Below are 19,658 nucleotides of genomic sequence, written 5' to 3' on the forward strand. Positions count from 1 at the left end.
TGGACAAAGGGAGGAGGGATGAGGAGAGGGGTATAAAGAGGGGGAGAAGGAGATTAGGACGTATACCGACATACATCGAAGCGAAATGACTAAAGTTGGTAATGCGCTTAACTCCACCGTGTTTTTCACATACGAAAGATCTCTTTCATGTGACTGCATACTGAATAGACGTTTTGAAAAAAATTTTCAAATGTGTGTGAAATCTTATGGGACTTAACTGCTAAGGTCATCAGTCCCGAAGCTTACACACTACTTAACCTAAATTATCTTAAGGACATACACACACACACTCCCGAGGGAGGACTCGAAATTCCCCCGGGACCAGCCGCACAGTCCATGACTGCAGCGCCTCAAACCACTCGGCTAATCCCGCGCGGCGAACGTTTTGAGAACGCGCTACAAAGCTCACTGAGTTCCTACATTACTTTTTTTATTTTCGTAAGAACGCATTACCGAGCTGTGTATATATTGTAAATACGTTTCTACATTTTTTTATTTTTTTTATTTTCGTTCCCCATCTTCTCCAGTGCGGACCATCGTACAAATACAGCCATTAGGAAAACGCATATGGTCGTTCTTGTAAGTACACCTGCGACCCGCGTGCCACGTCACATTTGTCCAAGAATCAGGGGGGGGGGGGGGGAGGAGGGAAGGGGCGGCAATAGCATCGACCCATAAATAATTGATGGAAATCAATGTAAAATAATTGCTCGAGAAGAAGCTGATTCCTCCAGTAATATTAAATACGAATTCTTTCGTTCGCCGGTCCCACCACAGTGCTAGTGAAAAGATTCTCGCTTAAGCTTCTGAAGACGAGGCCCAGTATTCAGCTTCATCACCCAGGTAACTGAAGGACATTTCTTCTTTGACCTTCTTCTAAATTTAATCGCCCAGGAATCCCCATTACAAGTTGTAATAATATATCGTAATTACCTTTAAACAATCCTATTTTTGAATGACTATGACGAACTATTCGAACATATAACTGCCCTCCAGCAAATAAGTGGCCAGTTTTTGTGGAGGTGGACCTCTACTACCTAGCACAGCCAATTACCACATTATTAAATTCACTTAAAAAGTCGCCACTAATGAACGAATAACACTACACACTACACTGATACAGTGTAATCTTACAACAATGTGTTACAGTCATGGGACTTGTGTGCTGTTTATATTCTCTTGAGTCAGTTAAGTGTTACACAATCGCAGCTGACATCCCTTCACTCACTGAGGTACCGGTAAGCTAGAGAGGCTTTCCACTCTCCTTCCTGCTACCGTCACCGTCCGATATTTCATTAACCGGTCGGCCACACTGACGCGTCACGTCATATTCGGGTACGACGGTTCGGTAACGGGAGCTAGAGAGCTGCAGCACAGGCCAGCGTCGCCCACCACAGAGACCGCCCGCTCGCGCCGCGCCGACAGGGGGTTAGGGGGCCCGCGCGCGCCACCTGTGCTCACGCGCCCTCTGCTCACTCCTGCAGGACTTCACTCTCGACTTCTACTTCCGGCAATTCTGGACGGACCCACGCCTCGCCTTCCGCAAGCGGCCGGGGGTCGAGACGCTGTCCGTCGGCTCGGAGTTCATCAAGAACATCTGGGTGCCCGACACCTTCTTCGTCAACGAGAAGCAGTCCTACTTCCACGTCGCCACCACCAGCAACGAGTTCATCCGCATCCACTACTCCGGCAGCATCACGCGCAGCATACGGTACGTCCCACCAGCCACACTATTATACTCTGAATGCAGTCCTTCTTTCACCAATTGCGTGGCGAGAAAGTATCTGAATTACTAGCGGAACAGAACACGTACTCTGAATTCTCTCTCTCTCTAAATTGGTAAGAAGTTGCACACGGTGGTTATATATGAATATCGGGGTTTTAACTCTTTATAATCTTTCATCTTCTTTTGCTTGTACCTTTTTCCCGCAGGTACGCAGGGTTGGCATGGTTAATCGGATTTGGCAATGTTAGCCTAAGGGGTGGCCGGATGCCCTTCCTGCCGCCACCCCGTACCCCCCGGGACGGAATAAGCGTACCCCAAATGTCTGCGAACAGTGTAATCCACGGAATAGTGAGAAAGTGCCCAGATGTCTGCATGCCATGTAACTGAGGCGGGACGTGGGGACCAGTCCGGTATTCACCTAGGGAGATGTGGAAAACCACCTAAAAACTACATCCAGTCTGGCTGGCACACCGACGCCGTCGTTGAAATGAAATGAAATGTCGTGTAACGAGGGCCTCCCGTCGGGTAGACCGCTCGCCTGGTGCAAGTCTTTCGATTTGACGCCACTTCGGCGACTTGCGCGTCGATGGGGATGGAATGATGATGATTAGGACAACACAAAACCCAGTCCCTGAGTGGAGAAAATCTCCGACCCAGCCGGGAATCGAACCCGGGCCCTTAGGATTGACAGTCTGTCGCGCTGACCACTCAGCTACCGGGGGCGGACTCTGCCGGACGGATTCGATCTGGTGCCGGCGCGCCTACCCGAGTCCACGAAGCAGCGCATTAGCGCTCTCGGCTAACGTGGCGGGTTTTAACGCTTTATAATATTTATTACATTAAACTTTCAGTTATAAATAATATGTCAAACGAAAGAGCGACTCAAACAGTTTTACCAAGAACCTTACAAATGTTCACTGGCATAGCGAAGTACGCGATTAGTTGAACTTCACTGTACCCAAGCGCTGGGTAGACCGCAAGAGGCCCAATGACAGGGCTTGCTTTTTTTTCCTTTGGGGCTTCATCAAGGATCGTGTGTACGTGCCTCCGCTACCAGCAGACCTCCCTGAATTAAGAAATCTGACTGAAGCAGCTGTTGCTACAATCACTGAAGACACACTTATCAACGTTTGGGAAGAGCTCGGCTATAGACTTGATGTGTGCCGTGTGACAAATGGTGCTCACATTGAACATTTATAAGGTTCTTGGTAAAACTGTTTGAGTTGTTCTTTCATTTGGCATATCATTTATAACTGTAAGTTTAATATAATAAATATTATAAAGCGTTAAAACCTCGATATTCATTTATAAAAACCCTGTATTTTACCATGCTATATCTATCGATCTAGTCTTGCTTCTACAGTAAATGATAAAATAAACTCAGGAATATAACCTAGAAACACAAATAACACTCATACACTATACCGAAGATTCTGGTAGGATAATCGGTTCCAAGCAACAACACGAATATTTATACACAGGGAATATTTATACACAGAGTGTTCGGCACTATCCGTTACAAACTTCTAGGACTTGTGGAGGGGAGTGAGTACATAATATTTTGGATAGGAACTCATCTCCGGAAACATACCGTTTCCTTTTTACGACGGTTTCGATTCATATGTGTAACGCTTCCACGTCTACTGAGGAAAAGAGAAAAGTTTCAGAGACGCTGGTCGAGGTATGCAACGGGATAGACAGGATGATGTGTACGTCAGGCGGTCACCTGATGTCACTTAACGTCTCATAAATTAAGACAACACTGTCTACGGAGTGCAGCGATCTGGTGCAATATTTAGGTTACAATCAACAGTCGAGATCGCAATAATATTTTTTTTACCGGTTTCAGTTTATGTTAAAGCCATATTCAGAACTTTTACCTCCATATGGCTGGGCTGGCGGCTCGTCTGTTTTCTTAAAAATGTTCTAATGTGCGTGAATTCCTCAGGGACCAAACTGCTGAGGTCATCGGTCCCTAGACTTACACACTACTTAAACTAACGTAAACTAACTTATGCTAAGAACAACACATACACCCATGCCCGGCCGCTGTGGAAGAGCGGTTCTAGGCGCTTCAATCAGGAACCGCGCTGCTGCTACGGTCGCAGGTTCGAATCCTGCCTCGGGCATGGATGTGTGTGATGTCCTTAGGTTAGTTAGGTTTAAGTAGTTCTAAGTCTAGGTGACTGATGACCTCAGATGTTAAGTCCCATACTGCTTAGAGCCATTTGAACCCATGCCCGAAGAAGGATCCGAACCACTGACAGGAGGGGCCGCGTAATCCCTGACATGGTGCCTCTAACCGCGCGGCCACTTCACGCCGGCTGTTTTCTCGTGATACCACGATTGTACAGTGTACGATTGTCTATTTACTGCTTTCGGCTTATGTTAAATCCATCTTCAGAGTTTTTGTCCCGCTGTACCTGACGTTGGCGGCTCGTCGGTTTTCTCGTGATACCACGATCGTACAGTGCCTTTTAAGGGGAATCATCCCGTTGGCATCACATCAATGAGAAGCACACCTTCACAGTCCCAGATCACAATGCTCATGACCTTACTGGCAGAAGCAGTTGCTTTGAATTTTTTCTTCTGTGGGGAGTGGGAACGGCGCCATTCCATCGGCTGTTGCTTTGTTTCGGGCTCAAAATGGTGAACCCGGGTTTCATCACCTGTCACAATCTGGGACAAGAAGGCCTCCCCCACAGCTTCAAAAAAGTTGCAACAAATCAAGACAAATGTTATTTCTGTGCGATTTGTGAACCACCGTTAGACACTGTGGGACCCATCTTGAACACACTGTTGAATATCAAAGAGTGCAGATACTTCCCTTGAAAACCGAGCAACCCCTGTATTAATCCATTCCGAGACAACTGAAAGCTGTTTTGAAGACAACGGTTTTCCTGCAAAGTATTAGGCAATGTGAATGTTGTGATTTTGGTGTTTCCGTATTTTTGCCCGCCAATTATACACACATCAAAAAAGGTTTTGCATCACCCCTGTTGCTAGACTTCTGAAGATAGACGTAGACTGTGGATATTGTATCACAGACACAGTGACTGTTCAGTGATGGCACTAAACCCGCCCAAAGATGGAAAAAACCATGCATGAGCAGCACCTATTGGACGGAGGGGGTCCGACAGCCGATCAGTTCCAGTCATTCCACCAGGAAGAAGGTACACGGTTCGTGTTTTCTGTATTTCAACCATTCTTACACGGTCAATACCGCGGTTCGATCGCGTCCGCTTTGTTACTTTGTGCCATGAAGAGCTCTCTACAAGGGAAGTCTCCAGGCGTCTCACAGTGAACCAGAGTGATGTTGTTCGGACATGGAGGAGATACAGGCAGACAGGAATTGTCGATGACATGCCTCGCTCAGTAGATGACCGCTGCCTACGGACTATGGCTCGGAGGAACCCTGACAGCAACGTCACCATGTTGAAGAATGCTTTTAGTGCAGCCACAGGACTTCGTGTTACGACTCAAACTGTGCGCAATAGGCTGCATGATGCGCAACTTCACTCCTGACGTCTATAGCGAGGTCCATTTTTGCAACCACGACACCATGCAGCGCGGTACTGATGGGCCCAACAAAATGCCGAATGGACCGCTCAGGATTGGCATCACGTTCTCTTCACCGACGAATGTCGCATACGCCTTCAACCAGTCAATCGTTGGAGACGTGTTTGGAGGCAACCCGGTCAGGCTGAATGCCTGAGACACACGGTCCAGCGAGTGCAGCAAAGTGGAGGTTCCCTGATGTTTCTGGGTGGCATTATGTTGGGCCGACGTTCGGCGCTGGAAGGCGCTGTAATGGCTGTACGATACGTGAATGCCATCCTCCGACCGATAGTGCCACCATATCGGCAGCATATTGGCGAGGCATTCGTCTTCATGGACGACGATTCGCGCCCCCATCGTGCACATCTTGTGGATAACTTCCTTCAGGATAGTGACATCGCTCGACTAGAGTGGCCAGCGTGTTCTCCTGACATGAACCCTATCGGACATGCCTGGGATAGATTGAAAAGGGCTGTTTATGGACGACATGAGCCATCAACTACTCTGAGATACCTACGCCGAATCGCCGTTGAAGAGAGGGACAATGTGCACGAACAGTGCCTTGATGAACTTATGGATAGTATGCCACAACGAATATCGGCGTGTATCAATGCAAGAGGACGTGCTACTGCGTATTAGAGGTACCGGTGTGTACAGAAATCTGGACCACCACCTGTGAAGGTCTCGCTGTATGGTGGTACAACATGCAATGTGTGGTTTTCATGAGCAATAAAAAGGGCGGAAATGATGTTTATGTTGATTTCTATTCCAATTTTCTGAACAGGTTTCGGAACTCTCGGAACTGAGGTGATGCAAAACTTTTTTTGATGTGTGTATGTTCTGACGCTGATTGCAAACAACAACTGAACATGATTTCAGAAAGTAGAAAGTTAATTTAAACTATATTATAGCTTTCATGTTTTTTCGATAAAATTATGAAATTTAACAAGAATGAGTTTTATTATTATAATTTCTTTTTTTTTTAATTATCAAGATTTTTTTGGTGATATTTTTAATTTTTACAGAAGACGAAATGTGGAACTTTTCAGGAAACTTAAAAGTACAAGGGTCATAGTGCAAAATAATTAATCCACTTTCTATATTCTTTCAGATTAGCTTAAAATAATGTAAAAATAGTACAATAATGTCGAATTAAAAAGGGAAGGTGCCTTCCTTACATTTCTTTGGTAAGTGAAAGGTGAGTGGTCAGTCATGAGAAAGAGCTAGTTTATTACAGTGATAAGCAGTTCTGAACCGATCCTCGAAAATAATGGATTTCCAGTTTGTGGTGGCGTCAGGCAGGTCGAGCTTTCCTAGCCCGTGTTGCGTGTGGACGAGCAGCGCAGCGTGTTGCGTGCGGCCTGAGAAAATGCAGGGCCGCTTGGCACTCTGACGTCAGCAGCGAGTAAATAATGCGTTCTAATCGACAGACTGGTCAAGCTAGTTGGTCGTATCCATCGTTTGATAGTGAGAGCAAATTCACATACAAGCAAAATTATTTTTGTGGATGTATCACAACTATTTTTGTGAAGTATCACAACATTTCTGTCATAGAATCTTGAGAGATTGAGCGGATAACGTAAAGGGGCCAGAGGTTGGATGGAGTTTTCGAATAAGGCGAGAGGTAAGTTAGTGGGCAGGGCATGAGTGTGAAGTGAAAGCTCATATAGCAAGTGAGTGGCAGGCCTTCCACACACACACACACACACACACACACACACACTGGCGCAGGGCACACTGGCTAGCCGAAACATTAGGACTACTAGAGTAATAGTGGACAGGACCACTTTTGGAACCTAAGAGAGCATCGGTTCTGCGTTGCATGGATTCAACAAGTCCTTACTAAGTTTCCGAAGGTATGTGGTACCAGATGTCTGCACTGATCATGCTGTTCCCGTAAACCAGTGGTTTGTGTGCCTCAGAGCTGGCGCTCGACAGCGTCCCAGATGTGTTCCATCGGGTTCACATCCAACGATCTTGGTGGCCAAGACATGAACGTGAGTAGGCTACCATGCTCCTAAAAACATTGTAGCACTATTCCGTCCTTATGATGCGGACTGTTATTGTATTGGAATTTGCTGTCTCCGTCAGAAAAGACGTCAGGCATGAAGGGATCCATGTGGTCCTTATTAATGTTCACGTACGTCACAACTGTCATGGTGCCTTCGCCCATAACCGTGGGTCACATGGAAGCCCAGCTGACTATCCTTCACAGTACAATACTACCCCCACCGGCTTACATCCGTGGCTGGGTGCATCATTCGAGCAGCCGGTAGCCCAGAAAACGTTTCACTCTGTTACCATTTTTTCATGTACCAGTTTCCCAATTTTCCATGTAACTTTCGAAGAATAAAGTTGCCAGAAAACTAAGAGTATAAAAATGTTTTTTTTATATTACCAGAAAACTAAGAGTATAAAAAATGTTTTTTATATTATGTACAGTATTTGTTTCAAATGACGTTTCTATATATATAACGACATCATGTAATTACTGTGTATATATATATATATATATATATATATACAGGACCACAGGGTGGTCCATTGATAATGACCAGGCCAAATATCTCACGAAATAAGCGTCAAACGAGAAAACTACAAAGAACGAAACTCGTCTAGCTTGAAGGGGGAAACCATATGGCGCTATGGTTGGCCCGCTAGATGGCGCTGCCATAGGTCAAACGGACATCAACTGCGTTTTTAAAATAGGAACCCCCATTTTTATTACATATTCGTGTAGTACGTAAATAAAGATGAATGTTTTAGTTGGACCGCCTTTTTCGCTTTGTGATAGATGGCGCTGTAATAGTCACATACGTATAAGTACGTGGTATCACGTAACATTCCGTCAGTGCGGACGGTATTTGTATCGTGATACATTACCCTTGTTAAAATGGACCGTTTACCAATCGCGGAAGAGGTCGATAACATGTTGATGTATGGCTATTGCGATCAAAATGCCCAACGGGCGTGTGCTGTGTATGCTGCTCGGTATCCTGGACGACATCATCCAAGTGTCCGGACCGTTCGCCGGATAGTTACGTTATCTAAGGAAACAGGAAGTGTTCAGCCGCATGTGAAACGTCAACCAAGACCTGCAACAAATGATGATGCCCAAGTAGGTGTTTTAGCTGCTGTCGCGGCTAATCCGCACATCAGTAGCAGACAAACTGCGCGAGAATTGGGAATCTCAAGAACGTCGGTGTTGAGAATGCTACATCAACATCGATTGCACCCGTACCATATTTATATGCTCCAGGAATTACATGGCGACGACTTTGAACGTCGTGTACAGTTCTGTCACTGGGTACAAGAGAAATTACGGGACGATGACAGACTTTTTGCACTCGTTCTATTTAGCGACGAAGCGTCATTCACCAACAGCGGTAACGTAAACCGGCATAATATGCACTATTGGGCAACTGAAAATCCACGATGGCTGCGACAAGTGGAACATCAGCAACCTTGGCGGTTTAATGTAAGATGCGGCATTATGGGGGGAAGGATAACTGGCCCACATTTTATCGATGGCAATCTAAATGGTGCAATGTATGCTGATTTCCTACGTAATGTTTTACCAATGTTACCATAAGATGTTTCACTGCATGACAGAATGGCGATGTACTTCCAACATGATGGATGTCCGGCACATAGCTCGCATGCGGTTTAAGCGGTACTGAATAGCATATTTCATGACAGGTGGATTGGTCGTCGAAGCACCATACCGTGGCCCGCACTTTCACCGGATATGACGTCCCCGTATTTCTTTCTGTGGGAAAAGTTGAAGGATATTTGCTATCGTCATCCACCGACAACGCCTGACAACATGCGTCAGCGCATTGTCAATGTATGTGCGAACGTTACGAAAGGTGAACTACTCGCTGTTGAGAGGAATGTCGTTACACGTATTGCCAAATGCAGTGAGGTTGACGGACATCAGTTTGAGCATTGATTGCATTAATGTGGTATTTGCAGGTAATCACGCTATAACAGAATGCGTTCTCAGAAATGATAAGTTCACAAAGGTACATTGGAACAACCGAAATAAAATGTTCAAACGTACCTACGTTCTGTATTTTAATTTAAAAAACCTACCTGTTACCTACTGTTCGTCTAAAATTGTGAGCCATATGTTTGCGACTATTACAGCGCCATCTATCACAAAGCGAAAAAGTGGTCCAACTAAAACATTCATCTTTCTTTGCGTATTACACGAGTATGTAATAAAAAATGGGGGTTCCTATTTTTAAAAAAAACGCAGTTGACATCCGTTTGACCTATGGCAGCGCTATCTAGCGGGCCAACCATAGCGCCATCTGTTTTCCCCCTTCAAGTTAGACAAGTTTCGTTCTTTGCAGTTTTCTCGTTTGACGCTTATTTCGTGAGATATTTGGACCGGTCACGCTCAATGGACAATCGTATATATACAGGGTGATTCAAAAAGAATACCACAACTTTAAAAATGTGTATTTAATGAAAGAAACATAATATAACCTTCTGTTATACATCATTACAAAGAGTATTTAAAAAGGTTTTTTTTTTCACTCAAATACAAGTTCAGAGATGTTCAATATGGCCCCCTCCAGACACTCGAGCAATATCAACCCGAAACTCCAACTCGTTCCACACTCTCTGTAGCATATCAGGCGTAACAGTTTGGATAGCTGCTGTTATTTCTCGTTTCAAATCATCAATGGTGGTTGGGAGAGGTGGCCGAAACACCATATCCTTAACATACCCCCATAAGAAAAAATCGCAGGGGGTAAGATCAGGGCTTCTTGGAGGCCAGTGATGAAGTGCTCTGTCACGGGCTGGCTGGCGGCCGATCCATCGCCTCGGGTAGTTGACGTTCAGGTAGTTACGGACAGATAAGTGCCAATGTGGTGGCGCTCCATCCTGCTGAAATATGAATTGTTGTGCTTCTTGTTCGAGCTGAGGGAACAGCCAATTCTCTAACATCTCCAGATACTGTAGTCCAGTTACAGTAGCACCTTCGAAGAAAAAGGGACCAAAAACTTTATTGGCTGAAATGGCACAGAAAACTGTTTATACCAACGTTTAATACACCACCTATCAGGAGGTTTAACACCATACTTCGTTCGAAATGCACGCTGAACAACTGTCGTCGATTCACTTCTGCCGTACTCAATAACACAAAAAGCTTTCTGTTGAGCGGTCGCCATCTTAGCATCAACTGATGCTGACGCCTAGTCAACAGCGCCTCAAGCGAACAAATGTACAACTAAATGAAACTTTATAGCTCCCTTAATTTGCCGACAGATAGTGCTTAGCTCTGCCTTTTGTCGTTGCAGAGTTTTAAATTCCTAAAGTTGTGGTATTCTTTTTGAATCACCCTGTATATTAAATTCCCAGGTTATTGGGGCACGAAGAAAATGAGGTCTACAGCAAGTTATAATTGGTGGTTAGGGGGACGACAGTAACAAAGTGTGACCCTCCCAGAACTGGACCGCGCCTGTAATCGCTTGGATGACGGTTTAGCCAGACTCGATCATAGACCTGGTGTAATAAAAAACCTAACTGATCCGAGCAAGTGACACGCTTCCACTGATACAAAGTCCAGTCTGGATGATTCCGTGCCCATTGCAATCATAATTGACGAGACCATTGTGCCAACGTGAGAAAACAGGGATAGTCTGCCGACGAGACCTCGTTCCGTAATGTGCACAGAATGGTGTGCTTCGGAACATTTGTACCTGCGAATACGTCAAATATGGCGCCACAGCAACCCAGAAGACGGTTTGCTGCAACACGATAAAGCGCTTGACCCCACACAAGTCTGAGGACTGCTGAATGATCGCAAAACATGGTTGGACAGTGTTACCCCATCCACCCTACAGCCCTGACCAAGCCCCTTGGACTTCCACTTGTTTAGGTCATTAAAGGATGCCATTCGTGGAAGACATTTTGAGGACGATGAGGAGGTGATTCACACAGCACTAGCTCCACCAACTGGACAAGGATTGGTACCGACAGGTCATACACGCCCTGTTTCGCGCTGGAGGAAGGCCATAGAAGGGGATGGAGATGACGTGGAAAAATAGGGCGTGTAGATAAAACACCATTCTTTCCTGCGTGTAATTCTCATTACGTTCAATAAAGAACTGTTGAAGAAAAAATGAGGAGAATTATTTTCTGGGCAAGCCTCGCATTAAACATACCTCTGTTCGTCCAGTGTAACCATAGATCACGTGTTAAATGAGTGATCCGCATGTTGAATTCCATTATTTTTGCATGTAACTTCCAATCGTGGCACTGTATGTTTCTCTTCGCTGCTTTATATTGGCACTCTTTATTGGCCCATATCTTAAAAAGGTCTTTGAATGGCAAGTACGTTTTTTCTTCAGTCTGCTTCTTTATTTCGTTCCTGAAATTTTTCATCATTTTATTGCTTTCAAAGTGACATAGTTTGCAGAAGTCGTAATAAATGGATAAATTTATTGTCAAAAAGAGCACATTAACCAGTTGTCGGAATGTGCGTGCAAATTCGTTAAGTTAGAAAAATTTATGAAACATCAGATGCAGAGCAATACTTAATCAATGTGTGTGAAATTGCAGTAGATACAGAAAAACAATCAAATAGTTGTTTGTTCCGCGCCCTCATACAGCAGCAAAAACTCAAAAGTGAGGTTTTGTAACAAAGAATACTTTAAAAATGGGCTTTACATGGTGTTGAGATAAAGGATGCCCTACGCTGGTGTGTAATATTTGGAGAAAAACTTTCTATTGCAAGTATGGTACCGAATAAATTTCTGCGCCATGTTTCCACAATACGCAAAGATTTACAAGGCAAAAAGTTTTGAGTATTTCAAAGAAATTCTAGGACAGAAGAATCAGTAGAGTTCATTAAATGTGATTTGAGACTTTCTCGGCGTATTCCATTCGTGAAATCTTCTCGGGTGATCAGCCGAGTAAAGGCGTCGTCTTCTCGCAACGTTTCGAAGGGTTTCGTACCCATCATCTTCAAGCGACTTCGCTTGAAGATGATGGGTACGAAACCCTTCGAAACGTTCCGAGAAGACGACGCCTTTACTCGGCTGATCACCCGAGAAGATTTCACGAGTAGAGTTCATTGTTTACCAAGAAATTTAAGACCTATGATAAAACTGAAGAGCTATTTATCTTTTAGTTCAGATTATTGGAAAATACACATTACCTCAGGTATTTGCAAGGAAACCCATCATTCCATCTTACTGTGCTATAGTCGAAACAAATTCTGGGCTTGGGTATGAACGTGATGTGAAAAAAATTACCTTGGATAATATCACAGCTGAAAGACGTATACAGGATATGTCTGAAAACGCTGAACGTTCTGTTGAAGTCGAGTTGGTAAAACAAATTTAATGTTTACAATTCAACTGGATGAATCTACCGAAGTAGTGGGGCAGCATGGCTCGTTTCTTTCATTCTTTTCACTGATGAAGCAAAAATTGTTGAACAGTATCTCTACTGCAAGGAAATTACCAAAGTAAAAGACATTTTTAAGTAATAAAGGGAGGCAATAAATTTGTTCTGGAAGAATTGTATCGGCACGTTCACAGATTGTACCCCTTCAGGGACTGGTTCCATAGAAGTTTTCATCACACTGGCGAAGCAACGAAGCGAAATCTTTATTATTGCGTATTGCTTTCTACACTGGTGTCCAAAATTAAAGCAACAAACGAAAATTTGTCGGGGTTGCGTTTATTTTACCACAAAACAGTATATACAGGTGATAGTAAAGTAGAAACAATGTAAAGAATACAGCACGTAAACAACTTCAACGCTAGAAAGAAGCGTTCTTCGCTTTTTTCTAACTTAACGGATTTGCACGCACATTCCGACAACTGGTTAATGTGCTCAGTGTAGGGCGTGATCACCTCTGGAACCAATGCAGGCATGACAACGAATGATGTCATCAATCCCATGTTGAAGCAATAACGCCCATTATTCCTGCAGAGCTGCTCGCAAGTCTTGGAGAGTGGTTGGTGGATGCTGACGTGATGCAACTCATCCCCCTAGTGCATCCCAGACACGCTCTGTGGAACTGAAATCGGGAGTGCGAGCAAGCCTCGCCATGTGTGTAATATCTTCCGTTACGAAGTAAATATCAACCACTTGTGCTCTATGAGGTCGAGCATTATCGTCCGTCACTACGAAGTCTGGGCCGACAGCACCTCGCAACAACCGCACATGAGGTCCCAAGATTTCGTAACTATACCTGACAGCAGCCAAACCTTGCCGATTCACCTGTACAGTTTCATGAAGAGAAGCTCGAGTGGTCAACGTAATCCCTGCCCATACCATTAGGGATCCTTCTCCACACCGGTCTCTTTCCACAATGCTTGGGTCCCCAAAGTACATTTCACGTTCCCTCCAGACGCGAATCCCTCGAGAATCACTCTCCAGACCAAATCGGGACGCATCTGTGAAAAGAACATCGGCTCACTGTTCGATCGTGCTGGTGGAATGTTGACGACTCCACTGTGGACGTTCTCTTCACGTGAAGACATGTCAGAGGTACATATACAGCAGGTCTTCGGCAGTAAAAGCCATTCTGCCGAAGTCTTCTGGACACCGTCTTCCTCAATACAACACGTTCAGAGGGAGCTGCGAGGTCAGATGCCAGCTGCCTTGCAATACTAAGGCGTAACGTCATGCGCTTTCAGCCAAATAATGATCCTCTCTTTCTGACGTCAGATGTGGTCAACACTGCCCTGCACTTCGCCACATCCGAGAAACAACACAGCGATTCACATTAAGCCATCGGACCACATCAGTTTGCGACTGTCCTGCTTCCATTCTCCCTATGGTCCTACACCGCAATGAATCTGGTAGGTGTCTTCTCTGTGCCATATTGCACCGCTTATGCGATTATAGATGTGGAAATATTCATGAAATACTACACCGTTTGACAGGTGCCCTGATGCCACCGTTGGCGTGGTTGTCCGTTGATCGGAATGCCATCTTCCGTGCAGAAAACAATCGTACGGACATCTGCTGACAGTTTGTATGGTATCGTGAACTGGGCAAAGGATGGAGAAATACCGATTTGTTGGTTTGATTTTGGACATCAGTATACATAGAGAAGCATTCGTAGAAAAAAACCTTTGGAAAGGATTTGAAATCAGTTTGGACTGGACTGTAATTACGTTAAGAGTCGGCCTCTCAAGTCAAGACTCTGTGCTGAAGTACGCAAAGAGCTACGAAAATAGCAGTGTAACTTCTCCCGCCGGCCGAAGTGGCCGTGCGGTTAAAGGCGCTGCAGTCTGGAACCGCAAGACCGCTACGGTCGCAGGTTCGAATCCTGCCTCGGGCATGGATGTTTGTGATGTCCTTAGGTTAGTTAGGTTTAACTAGTTCTAAGTTCTAGGGGACTAATGACCTCAGCAGTTGAGTCCCATAGTGCTCAGAGCCATTTGAACCATTTTTTAACTTCTCCCTTTACACACAAGTACGCTGACTATGCAAAGGGAGAATACTTAGCTGCAGGTATGAACATAAGGATGCAATTTTGTAATTATTTGAGCAAGGAAACAAAACCCAGTTTGAGAATGCATTAAAGGACGAGCTATGGAACACAAAACACAATGTTTTCTGATTTATTTAAAATACTCAACAAGGTAAATGCTGGTCTACAGGGTAAGGTTGCAAATGTCCTTACTGACACAGAAATAATTGCAAAATGATTAAGAAAAACAAAAGAAAGCAAAAGAATTATTAATATGTTGCAGCCCCGTCAGCAACTGTGATAAGTTAATACGTCAAAGATCCGCCTCAGTTGCGAAAAGTTAATGGTCTTTACCCAGGTTTCAGCTTGAGTAATCTAGCCTTCTTCAGAAGCATAAAATAAACTAATACATGCCAAATAAGGCATGGTCTAACATAAAAAGCCGTGGTACCATGTCAAGCTACAATGACATGGTATCACGGTACTTCAGCTTTTTATGTTTGACTGTGTCTTATTGTTGTGTACATAGTTTCGCGTAGTCAGCGCGTACACAACATTCCCAATAGAGCGCGCCCCGCTAAGCACAACAGCGCAGGCGCAGCGCTCGTCCGTCTCCACACTATGAGATGGCGCTGTTTAGATACGGACCAAATTCTGCTTCCACCGATCCGCGTATTAATATGTAAGGCAGCCAATGAGATTGCTACTAACGTAGAACCTTTTCTCCTCGCGGATCACACTCGCGCAGTGATACATGAACGCTCGAGGTATTGTAACGAGTGTACAGACCTCCGATTAGTCAGTCTGCATTTGTCTGCATTTGTCTGTAGTCAAGTTTCAGTCTGCGCCTAATAAGTTTATCATATTCCTGTATATAGCCATGAAGAGAAATGTATGTTGTCAAGTATCAGAGATATGTGAGAATAAGATTAACGTACCAAGACCAAAGGAACTTCAGATTGTCTATTGTAAACAGCACCCATAATCAAGTTACATAATATCTATGCCTTTTTATTATTTTAATAAATGCGTGTGAAAATTAATCAAGTTCTGTTTAAAGTTGGTCACCGTCAATCTGCTACTCTAAGCGTGCAAGTGGCATTTCTATCGTCTGACCTAACAGCAGAAGATAAACACGCCACAATAAGACCATGAGACATGTTGCTGACACTCGCCTACTTCGTTAGAGCGACAAGTCAAATAATCTGATGGGGTGTGTACCGAAGGTCTTACAGTACGCACACCACAGTGTAGTATGCAAAGAAATATGAATGTTTGCAGAAAAAACATTTTCAAATTTGGAGGAAATGTTTAAAAATTCCTTAATCATACCTTAGCTAAAACTGGTCATATCCAGTTCTTCCTCATCATCCTCTGCAGCTGTTTTAGCTGCTCTGCTCCTCTGCCTAGCAATTTTTTTCGGTATTCTGTACTGAAATCTCCACCTTTGCGATTTGTTGCTCATCGATGATCTGCAGTATTTAGGGGAGGACCAGGTACATTCATAATACCACATAAAAAGTTTTCACCAACTCTTCCAATCCCTACACATCTTAGTCCATAAGCAAATATCATATTGGCTTCATACATTCTATTACTGGCCTTCGATGTCTTGAATGATGAGTCAACATCACAGTTTTAACATAAAATGTGCAGTGTCCAAACCAAACCTTCTCTCTTTCCATCATCTTTGACATTCACATTTCCTCCACAAAAAGAGCACTTGCAGGCTTTTCTAAGTGCCTTGGCCACCAATTACAGATCCAGAATTTCTGTCATGGTTTGTTTCTTCTGACACAATACCTATCCCAAGCTTTAGTTTACATGCACTGTGTGACAAGCTAATATTTGCATCTTAGGCCTGACGCTAATCTCAACATCAGCTTTTCGCTTTATATTGGAAATATGGGACTTACTACATTTTTTAAATGCTTTACCATGCAAAGACGGTGGAAAACGATCAATATATTCAACTTTACACAAATAGTAAAACAATAAATCCAACTTCACTCAAATTCCACTATACAGCACAAAACTTGTTTACAAAGCTCCACAACCTTCTATACCACTCTGCTTGGACCACAAAATGGCTCCACAGCCTTCTATACAGCAATACTATGTTGTATACAAAAAATCACAGCCGTCAATTTTCCAGGTTCACAGGCCAAATTGAGCAAGAAAATTTTTACTCCACTGGTACCTTGAAAAGTGAGCAGGTGCGTTACACTTTTAACTTTTTTATATCATTTGAAGTTCGAATTTCAAAGAAAAAATTGGGTTTATAATAAGTGTGATGTGCGTACTGCAAGACCTTCGGTACATACACCATCAGATTATTTGACTTGTCGCTCTAACGAAGTAGGCAAGTTTCAGCAATATGTCTCGTGGTCTTATCGTGGCGTGTTTATCTTCTGCCGTTAGGTCAGACGATAGAAATGCCACTTGCACGCTTAGAGTAGCTGATTGACGGTGACCAGCTTTAAGCAGAACTTGATTAATTTTCACACACATTTATTAAAATAATAAAAAATATAGACATTACGTGACTTGATTCTGGATGCTTTTTACAATGGACAACCTGAAGTTCCTTTGGTCTTGGTACGTTAATCTTATTCTCACATATCTCTGATACTTGACAAAGTGTCTATACATTTCTCTTCATGGCTATATACAGGAATATGATAATCTTACTAGGCGCAGACTGAAACTTGACTATAGACTGGTACAGACAAACGCAGACTAATGCAGACTAATGCAGACTGACTAATCGGAGGCCTGTACACTCGTTATAATACTTCGAGCGTTCAGGTATCACTGCGCGAGTGTGATCCGCGAGGAGAAAAGGTTCTACGTTAACAGCAATCTAATTGGCTGCGTTACATATTAATACGCGGATCGGCAGTAGCAGAATTTGGTCCATCGCTAAGACAGCGCCATCTCGCAGTGCGGAGACGGACGAGCGCTGCGCCTGCGCTGTTGTGCTTAGCGGGGCGCGCTCTAGTGGGAAAGTTGTGTATGCGCTGACTACGCGGAACTATGTATACAACATACACGAATATGTAATAAACAATGGGGTTTCTTATTTTAAAAACGCAGTTCATAGCCGTTTGACCTATGGCAGCACCATCTAACGAGCCAGCCATAGCGCCATCTGGTTTCCCCCTTCAAGCTAGACAAGTTTCGTCTTTGTAGTTTTTTCGTTTGACGCTTGTTTCGTGAGATAGTTGGACCGGTCACGATCAATGGACCGCCCTGTATACATATATATTACAAACACACTGTCATTATTATAATGAACAGAACCCACAGTGAAATGGACCTGTATAGAGAGGAGTGAATCAAGAAATAATCCAGCTGAACGGCAACCTGAATAAGTAAATAAGCCAAGAGCACTGTGAGCTGAATCAGTGAGTGAGCCAAGAACCCAAAGGACCAAGAGACTCTTGGTGCACATTGCAATCCACTCCTTACAGAATTTGGAGTGGTAGGGGAGTGGTGAGAGGATCCCGGGAAATGATACAGTTGTGAACCAAGAGTAGGGAGATCGGGATGACACCTGAATGACATGTGATCCACTCCCAGCTGAGTCAGGAGCAGTGAGCTTTCGTAATCCATTTCCCTGCAGCTCGCTTAACACTTTCCTTCCTGTGATCTAGCGACACAAAAACTACAGTGATAACGGTTGCTAAATGTGTCTTGAGCATCTGTGGGCAAAGCCACAGGTAAAGAACTACTCCTAAACTCCTGGATCGATTTCAGCCAAACTTGGTACACATATTACTTACTATATGGAAAGATATACTGTGGGGTAAGAACCAGCAGCATCCTATTGGGGTAGAGCTGGTAACATAAAGAGTGGGGAGGACTTGGACGGACAGAGAGAGGGAAGGAGAACATGGACACAGATATGGGGAGAAGAAGATGATCAGAGAGAGTGACAGGAGGGAATTGGATGGAGAAAGGGAAAATGAGGAGAGGGACAGAGAGAAGAAGGAAGATGAGATGGAGAGAAGGAGGGGGAGAAGGAGAGGGGCAGATAGGGGGAAGAGGCAGAGTGGGTGAAGAGGAGAAATATGGGGCAGGAAGAAATGGACTCAAAGGGGGGGGGAGGGTATGGGCAGATGGACAGAGAGGGAAGGAGCAGATGGTCAGAGGAGAGAGGAGCAATAAGCAGAGAGATTGTTTTGAAGCGGATGGAAAGAGTAGTAGGTGGACATTGAGAGAGGCGGAAGTAGATAAACAAAAGAATCTTGGTTGGAGGAGGTAGACAGAGAGAGGGGGGAGAAGGAGATGGACAGAAAGGAAGGTAGACGACAGGAGCAGTGAGAGGGAACAATTCCAGATTCTTAGCTAGCTAATTATAAAAGAAAGCTTTGCGTAGTTTCTTGCAGCATTTTCTTGAATGCAAATGAAAAATAAATGAGAAAATGAATTACTCAACCTAGTTTAGACAGTTTCAAAAAACTGTCCACGCAAATTTTTGCTGTTTCTTAGTTTCACTGAGCCTTGAGTGCATCATTTCAAGACAGAAACGAAACTGCAATGAACCCGGTAGACGGTGCTGTTGTTAAGGACCTGTCTTCCCGGGAAGTGAAAGGTAATTTCCTTACTGAGGGACGAAGTCATAACATCTGAATATTACGCAAGTCTCCTGGTCCGAAAAGTTGAACTAAGGCATCACAACTCATAAGGTCAGTGCTTTGTAGTGGGATTGCTGAGTCGTTTTGTGTGTTAGTTAATGGATCAGCCCGCCCACTCACCTGCTTCAGCTCTCTGACTTGCAGTTGTCCCACATTTACATTAGTTTATGGCAAACACTTCACTCCAATCAAGAGGCAATGGCGTCGCGTAGTTTGGTAGGTGACGGACCTCTCAGATTGAATGCACTAACTACACAAGCATTGGACATAATGTGCTGACTTGAAC

The 19,658-nt window shown here is 44.1% G+C and overlaps 1 protein-coding gene across 3 annotated transcripts in view; it reads left to right on the top strand.

Moving 5' to 3' along the window:
* Positions 1 to 19,658, top strand: part of LOC124796245 (gamma-aminobutyric acid receptor subunit beta) — a 621,538-nt gene that overhangs the window by 408,175 nt on the left and 193,705 nt on the right. For all 3 annotated transcript variants that reach the window (XM_047260339.1, XM_047260341.1, XM_047260340.1), the window contains exon 4: positions 1,485 to 1,711. In XM_047260339.1, coding sequence (XP_047116295.1) covers positions 1,485 to 1,711 — 227 coding nt within the window. The remainder of the gene's footprint in view (positions 1 to 1,484; positions 1,712 to 19,658) is intronic.

This window comes from Schistocerca piceifrons, chromosome 4 (genome assembly GCF_021461385.2).
Source record: "Schistocerca piceifrons isolate TAMUIC-IGC-003096 chromosome 4, iqSchPice1.1, whole genome shotgun sequence".
Classification (NCBI taxonomy): domain Eukaryota; kingdom Metazoa; phylum Arthropoda; class Insecta; order Orthoptera; family Acrididae; genus Schistocerca; species Schistocerca piceifrons.